Below are 8810 nucleotides of genomic sequence, written 5' to 3'. Positions count from 1 at the left end.
ACTACGTAATAACATCAAATAGTAACACTGCTCAGTTATTAACTGTTGCATTTCTAACAAGAATGTTAACAACTATTAGATTATGAAACAATCCTTTGAGCATTTTGTAGAGTATATTATATTTTACATTTAAAATAGATGACAATCATAAGATATGAGACAGAAGACAACAAAACTGTTTAGACATGGTAATTGAATGACAACATAACAATAATAATAGCTACAGTTCCTAGTGCAGCTGTAGCACTCTCTGGTTCAAAGTTTATTGATGGGAGACATTCTTGTTGAGATGGCTTCGGCGAATTTTTTGTGAACCTTAAAGTATAGAAATAGAACACAATTAGCCCACTAACCATTATCACACCAGTAAAAATAAAACTTGAGACTGGAGTGATAACTGAGTGTTTCAGAAATATACATGTATGTACATGTATGTTCCGAAGCTTATTACAGCTGACCATAGCCTATTTGCTAGTTGATATCTAGAGTTATTGGGCTTGCTGCGAGACGACGACTATTGCCCTGAAGTGAGCCTTTCAAAATGGTGACATCAGGCTTTGAGTTACTTCAGCGGTACTTAAAAACGTGGCAAAGTCGCCGAGAATTCTATAGATATCATTGTTTTTGCAGATTATTATGTAGCCTAAACTAACTGCTATTAACAGGAAGTGAGCAACTTCCTGACAGCCTATTACTTACAGCGCATGTAAAACTAAAGGTTTTATTTTGAGTTGCATTATCTAAGAGAACGTCTTGCAAGGATCGGGTAGATATTGGTGGCAGTTTGAGTAGCCAAACACCAAAAAAATGTAACCAACTAAATCTTTGAGCAACAAAAAAGTATTCTTTTTATATTCATAAAATAAGCTAAAATGTTCAATTGTTACTATTTTAAACACTAGCCAAACTCCCCACAATCGGAGCATACGGTGATGGGCTGTCATTATTTGCTGTATTTTGAATAGATATACAAGAGAGATATATGTTTAAAGGTTGACTTGCAACAAAATTCACATTACAGTTATTTGGTATCAAAAGATTCGCCATGTCTTACTCTATTGTGTTGTAAGTGCCAAATATGTGGGAATGTGATTAAAAGCTCGTAAAAGCTAAAAAACGAACAGAAAATCGCAGCCACACGAGACCGCCCTAGTTTGGATTCGTTTTCCAAAACGGCTAAAATGTGACGTATATGTGCTAAAACGGCTAAAATGTGTGCGAGATAGTTTATGTTTACACTTTCATGCATCCTTATTCGTCGAACTATTTTCACAAATATACTTCACGCTTGCGATAAAAACCATGTCTATTGTTTTTACGCGTCTATTTTATCGGCATCGTAATGCTGCAACTTTGAGCACTGATATCTCAAAACATAGCATAAAAATATGTTTAATTTTTTAAGCTTAGCTTGAACGATTGCACATCATTCTCTGATAAAAATGATGAGCCTTTTGGTCCGCTATGATGGTTGAAAAATGCTGTAGAAATTTTTCGCGCCATATAGCGGGAAGTGTAAGTCACATGATCAGATAATGTTAGTTTCAGTTCAAGTTTGATCTATCGCAAATAGCAAACACGCTTTCTCATATTAAACTTGTTTATTTCAATTCGTCATAATGTCTAACGCGCCACATAGTGTTTGTGCAGCTGCCAAGCTGAGAAGCACCTTTTTTTGGCCAAGAGCTGAGAAAAGACCAGACCTTCACCGGGCGTGGAGCAACTGGGTGAAGCTGGATGTGACAAACTTTATTTATTCGCCTGCTTACTCTTACCTTTGTTTTCGCCAGTTCAAAGACGACATGTTTTCTAACCTGTTTGCATACTCCACATATCACCAAAGCACGTGAGTAATTTATTTTATGAACTACTTGTATTAGTAGTTGTAACTCGGGTTATTATCTAGTATTCTCCTAATAGTACTGTATTAATCTATATTTAATATAACAATATTAATGTCATTTAATTGTAATATTATATTATTAGTATTTTATCTTTTTAATTACGTGTATTATTCTTATTATAATAACAAAACTAATTCATACTGCATATCTATCTGTAAAACGTAATATATTAATATATAATTGATAAAATAATGTTGTTTCACGATTAATTTCGCCAAATTTCTTAACCCCACTCACTTATAGATATGTTATATAAAATAGTTATTGTCATTTTCTGGTATCATCGTTAATAGCGTATTAATATTATTAGTTGATTATTATTAGTATTAGATGAAGAGTTTGTGCCAATCACTGAAGACTGGGAAGAGTTTGAGCGCTATGTTGGCCAGCGTCAAACGCTCTCCAATTACATGTAAGATAGAGCTGAACTAAACCAAACTTGACAAAATATAAAAAATATCCATAGAGTTATTACTCACATTTTATCTTTACAATATCATGGATTCTGATAGGGTTTTGTAAAATCTGTGTCATGATTGCATGGCTATATATTTATTCTTTTTCTGATCAAGCAAATATGATATAATAACAGGAAATGATGTTGTACAAATCTTATTGCAAGTCAACTATTGTGTTGTGATTTCAGAACCGAATCCTCCTTCAAAGAGGAGAAAATAATAGTTAGTGTGACAGCACTCCAGCGACTATTTCACTGTCACACCTGCGCCCTCCCCTGCTCATTCACGATGGTGCGAGAAGGTGGATGGGTAGAGTTCAAGGTTACATGTGCCTCCTGTCACCGATCATACACTTGGGAAACAACTGCCAGAGTGAACAGAGCTCACGTCATTAATCCCCTGCTGGCAGCTGCATCACTCTTTTCTGGCGGATGCCTTACGCAGAACCTCCGTTTTCTGTCGCTCCTGAACATCGCAATACCAAGCCACAGCGTTTGCCTCTACCAACAAAGAGAATACTTACATGGTATGAGTGTTAATATTTACTCATAAACTTGGAAAATGTGAGTAAAAGCTTGGCACACTAATTGAATAACAACATTTAGAAACAATTTTTTTTAAATGAAAATATGTCATCCTTCAAGCAAAATATATTATAATTCAAAATTCTGATTCTTCATCATAATATAGCACAAAAAGGGGAAGAGGATTCTACATTCTTAGACTAATGATAATGATACAAATTAATCTTGTATAATGAAGTTTTACAATATTTTACAGTGTATTGCTGAGCAGTACACCCTGCATAACGAGGGATTGATGGCAGCAATCGATTGAGAGCTTGATTTGGCAGGTGACGGTAGATGCGATAGTCCGGGGCATTGCGCACTATACAGAGCCTACACTATGATGGATCAGAGCTGCGGTTTAATAGTCAGCAGCCATCTTGTCAAGGTAAAACTTTGACAGTTTTTACTTCACAGCCTGACAAAAACCCAAATTTTTTAGTAGTTATCAATACATAAACATGAAGTTGCTCATCTAGCTAAATAGTTCATTCAAATAATGTGAAAGTAATTGTTGGTCTTTACTTTGCAGTCAACAGAGACCATCAGCTCTAACACCATGGAGCTGAAAGGCTTCAAGCGATGCCAGTCCGATCTAATTTCCCACGGCCTGAGAGTGAGATCCATTACAACGGATGTTGTTACAAAGGTTGTGTGCATACTGCAAGCTTGTGTTTTGGCTTATGCCGCAAATTTGTCGCCGTGAGCGACGGCCTCTACCTGCATGCTTGGTGTCTAAGATTCGGGCTCTTTTCCCACCAACGGATGATGAAGAAGAGTTTGCAGACTTGCAAACAAGATTTGCGGCATAAACCAAAACACAAGATTGCGGTATGCACACAACCTTTTCCGAGCATTTGGCGATGGCTCTCCAAATGGGAATAGATTATCTACCAAAACAACTATTGAAAAACAATAATTGCTGATCATCAAAATAATCTCGATCTTTATATAATAAAATCATAAAACTAATACACTCTCTACTGTAGTAAGTGTACTGTGTTTACAAATTCTTGTGTTACACATTTAATGCATCAGTTGAACACACATATTCTGAACTCGTGGAACCCAAGGAGAACTGGTATATTTGGCTTGTTTTTGTAACAAAAACAAGCCAAATATACCAGTTCTCCTTGTGTTCCACGAGTTCAGAATATGTGTGTTCAACTGATGCATTAAATGTGTAACACAAGAATTGTAGATAATGCTTGACACATTAGCATAGCCTTGGTGTTGTTGGCATTAAATGAATATCCAACTCACTATGATATCGCAGGTAATTATTCCACCTCAACTCAAGGGGTGCAGACGCCACAAATTCGTTTACACCAGGATGCATACGCAGGCATTCATGCTCCCCTCGGTCAAGGAGACAATGCGCAAACTCAGCATAATGGCAGCACAAACATTCAGGAAGAGATGGCATGTCTTGACAACGCTCGCAGGCACACCACTCTGTAGCCGGTGGTATTAGCTCCTAAAGAAATGAACAGATATGTCTATGCAACCATAGCTAATACATCAGGTCGATGTTATCCAACAGTATATCAATGCAGCACTAGATTTAAATATTAAAATTGTTAATGTTGTCATTCGAGAAAAATCTGTAATTATTTTTTCGCAATATTGAAGCGATAATTATCATCATTAAAATCATATATAATAATATTCGTTCTATCACTCTCAAGCTAAAACTATTACTACTAGCTAGCTTGGCACATAAGAGCTGGCTAGTGGCGGTGCTTACTTGCTGGGAGGTTTGATTCTGTTGAGGATCTTCTTCAGATAGAGCGTCAGGCTCGAAACGCCAGGGTCTTAACTCTTCAGAATTTGACATTTTTTATGATCGCAACTCAGACATGAATAGTCGAACGGAATGGCCAAGCCGAAACTGTAAAGTAGCGAGCATCTATATTTGATACGGGGTCTTAGGTAAAACCCGAAGTGATTATCATAAACTATTGCTACGATAAGTTTGATATTGAGCTTTTCATTGGCCTTTCAATTCACGCGAGAACATCACGTGACAAGACAATAACCATACAGCGCGGATACGTGTGATGTAGTTGTGAGAGATGGTCTCTGTTCCCACTTTCTTGCCACCTTATTCGTCGAAATATTTTGACAAATATACTTCACGCAATCAATAAAACTATGTCTATTGTTCTTACGCGTCTGTTTTATCGTCATTGTAATGCTGTCACTTTTAGCACTGATATCTTATAACTTACTGTAAAAAATCGTTAAACTTTTTAACCTTAGCTCGAAAGAGTACATATCATTGTTTGATAATCATGATGAGCCTGTTGGTCACCTGTGATAATCGAAAAGTGTTGCAAAAATTATTTGCGAAGTATTGGGTCACATGATCAGAGAACGACTTGACGATTGAATAATGCCGAAGCAAAGCTGTAAAGTAGCGAGCATCTATATTTTATACGGGGTCTTCGGTAAAACCCGAAGTGTTTGTCATAAACTAGTACTACGATAAGTTTTATATTGAGCTTTGTACTGGCCTTTCAACTCACGTGAGAACATACGTGACAAGACGATAACCAAATTTCGTGGTTACGTCATCGAAATAAAGAGATTCCAATCTACGGCGGCTTTTTGTTTTTGAGCTTTTAAGAGCTTTTAATCACATTTCCACATATTTGGCACCTACCACACAACAGAATAAAACATGGCGAATCTTTTGATACCAAATAACTGTAATGTGAATTTTGTTGCAAGTCAACCTTTAAGGTTTAGCTTGAGTCCCTTAACTTATGTACTAATTGTTTATAGTAGTACATTCCTGAAACTGGGTTTCTATGTAGAAACCGAGAGTTGTCCACCCACGCCTTGTTTTATCTAGATATATCTAGATTGAATAGCTTATATTGTGCTGTCGTGTAGGATATCAGGCGGTCATTGGCAATAATTACCTAAATATCAAGAAACTAGGAATTCACCAAATTGATGTACAATTATTCCTATGATTCTACACTTTAATTACTGAATACAGTGCTCGGAATACGACTACCATGATATACAAATTTTATACGAATCTTTCCACCATACGACGTGCAACATGATGATTTTTCACCTCACCATACAAATCTTGTTTCACCATACGAATTCAACAACATTTTCGCTCGAGTTCAAATTTGGCAGTCGACGAGATTATTGCGTATACGCATGATTAACAAAGACACCGAAATGCTGTTCGCCAAAATTATTTTCACAACACTCGAAAGATGAATGATTTCTCTTATTCTTGTATGTAAAATGATGATATTTTCCCTTGGGAACCAGTAGCAAAGTTGGAGTTGAAATCCCTTCAAACGGGTCAGTGATTAGATAACTTCTCTTAACCTGCAAAACCTACAAAAATTCACTTCATTACGGACTTTGTGACATCGTTGGGTTTTTTTGCAGAGTTAAGTTGACAAAGGCTTTAAACAGGTCCACTAAAAGTTATAGTGAAAACGAAGACAGAAAGTGATAAAATTTTAGTAATCAAAAGTTGAAATTTAGTAAAATAATTAAGAAAACATATTAAAACTTAGCTGTAAGTAGGTGGGTAAAGTAAGCTAAAACTATTTGAGGTAAATTTGAAGTTTTTGTTATACGTACATCTGTCTTGAAAGTAAGAACTCCCTACCATACGTACTGCATTACATTTTACTGTAGATCATGACCACTAAATACACTAAAGTTACTGCAAGTAACTTTAGTTACTACAATTAACATACTACGTATTTTGTTACTAATTTTTAATATGTACAGTATATATAGTACTTATATAAAAATTTGGACGATTTTGACTAGGGGATATGTGCATTATGTAATTACAATGGCTTCTACATCCCTACATATGATTTTGTCATCATACGAAAAAATAAAAAAACATTTATCTGTAATATTCTGTTGTTAATATTTCAAACATCGGTTCAACTCTCCACAAATTGAAGCATAGACTGCTGTTTTATTTTGAAGGAAGATACAAGTGCGATATATTTTTAACACTTATGTGAGTGCCTCAACTTATGTACTAATTGTTTATAGTGTTGCATTCCTAAAACTGAATCTCTAGGAAGAAACTGAGAGTTGTCCACCCACACCTAGTTTTATCTAGATATACTAGGTTGAATAGCTTATATTGTGGTGGCATGTAGGATATCAGGTGGGCTTTGGCAATTATTAACTGAGTATCAGGAAACTATGACTTCAAAAAATTAAACCCAAGACCAAAGACAAGCAAAACGAGTGTTTGGGAACTTTATGATAAATGCATATGTGCACCCAACCCAACTCACGCAAATTATTCATCAACTGCCGTGCCAAACCCTTGTACCGAAATCTCATCAACAAATTTAACCATTTTGCTATGGAGTTGTAAACCTATTTAAATATGTTACCAAGTCTGTGAAAAGTGTAGACAATATCCTAAAACTTACCCATCTGATCGGATAATACATAACTAGACAGATTAATTTGGTCTAAAATTACCATTAAAACCTGACAAGCCTTTTTTAATCAAAATTAAGACTGGTCAAAGAAACGCTGATAAAGTCGTGTGACAGAGAGTAGAACCATTAAGTCGTGCGCATTTTACGAGAAAAACGTGCACATTTCACCAGTCTATGGCATTGTCGAATTGCCAAAGGTTTCTATAATTAACATAGAAGTACTGAAAAGTAATCGTCATTGTCATCAGATTTTGTTGATGATACTACGACTGTGCCCAATATCGTGGTACTGCCAAGCTGTTTTTAATATCTTGCAAAAATATTTAATTATAAGAATAATTATTCGATTTTATAAGATCGAAGTATATAGTGACCGATGGTGTGCAATATGTTACTGTTATTATTTTTCTAAAGATTTTGTTGATGATACTCTGGCTGTGCCCAATATCGTCAGTACTGCCAAGCCGTTTTTTATATCTGCAAAATTAAGTTATAGGCCTACACTTTCTTATAGATATATCCTACCGCTATTTCTATGACAACCAACTAAAATCTGTTTAGATTTTTAAATTCAGCATATTTTTTTGTATATAAATACAGAAATCTAGATAAATATCACAACTTCTTGATATTGGTTGCTATGACGTTGTGAAATGTAAACGAAATTGTGCATTGGTTATCGATTTTCACACTTTAACACCAGTTTTCTCAGAACTATGTTTTCGCACTAATGGTAATGCGTTCAGTTTATTGACCATAAAATCTGCTGTATTTAAGCTGGAATCAAATTTTTTTGCAAAATAACAGAACTTTCTCTTTCTGCTAGTGTAGATAACTCTAAATCTCACACACCCACCTTAACCATGGTTTCTGTGATCATGACCCATTTCTTCACTTTGGTTACAGATCGCTGTCAAAACCATTCTACATTCAACACAACCAACTTTCAAACTGTGTATATTACACAGCAGTTTGCCATTTTACTTCTAATATTGCATTTCTCCTATTGCAAGGGAGAGATATAACCATATAATCCTTTCCTTTCATTATTGCTGTTTGTTGTACATAATAACACCCAGTACATTACAGCTACCATTGCAGCTACCATTGCAGTTCTCCTATTGCACTGCAGTGAAATTTGACTGTTAATATTGCATTTTTCAGCCAGCAGTACCCTTTCTTTTTTCAATATCACTTTGGTTGTGAGCTGTATGACAGAGGAATTTCTAGTGTACAGTTATTTCTATGATTTGACATCTTAATTACTGAATATTACCAAACGATCAAGTTGAGGCAAATGTCTGTGTATTGATCAATACTTACACTTGATATGCTTTACCACTGTAGCTCCAAATGATGTATCACATTGATACATTTCTAAGCATTTTACAAGTCAACAAAAACTGCAATTTACCAGTTTTTAGGTTT

The 8810-nt window shown here is 35.4% G+C and overlaps 1 protein-coding gene across 1 annotated transcript in view; it reads right to left on the bottom strand.

The window, feature by feature from the left end:
* Positions 1 to 253: 253 nt before the first annotated feature.
* LOC137391010 (uncharacterized) overlaps positions 254 to 8810 on the bottom strand; it is a 90868-nt gene continuing 82311 nt past the window's right edge. Inside the window, exon 9 of the mRNA XM_068077346.1 lies at positions 254 to 315. Coding sequence (XP_067933447.1) covers positions 263 to 315 — 53 coding nt within the window. The 3' untranslated portion in view covers positions 254 to 262. The remainder of the gene's footprint in view (positions 316 to 8810) is intronic.

This window comes from Watersipora subatra, chromosome 1, assembly GCF_963576615.1.
Source record: "Watersipora subatra chromosome 1, tzWatSuba1.1, whole genome shotgun sequence".
NCBI classification, from domain to species: Eukaryota; Metazoa; Bryozoa; class Gymnolaemata; order Cheilostomatida; family Watersiporidae; genus Watersipora; species Watersipora subatra.
This window is presented reverse-complemented; position numbering and strand designations above follow the sequence as displayed.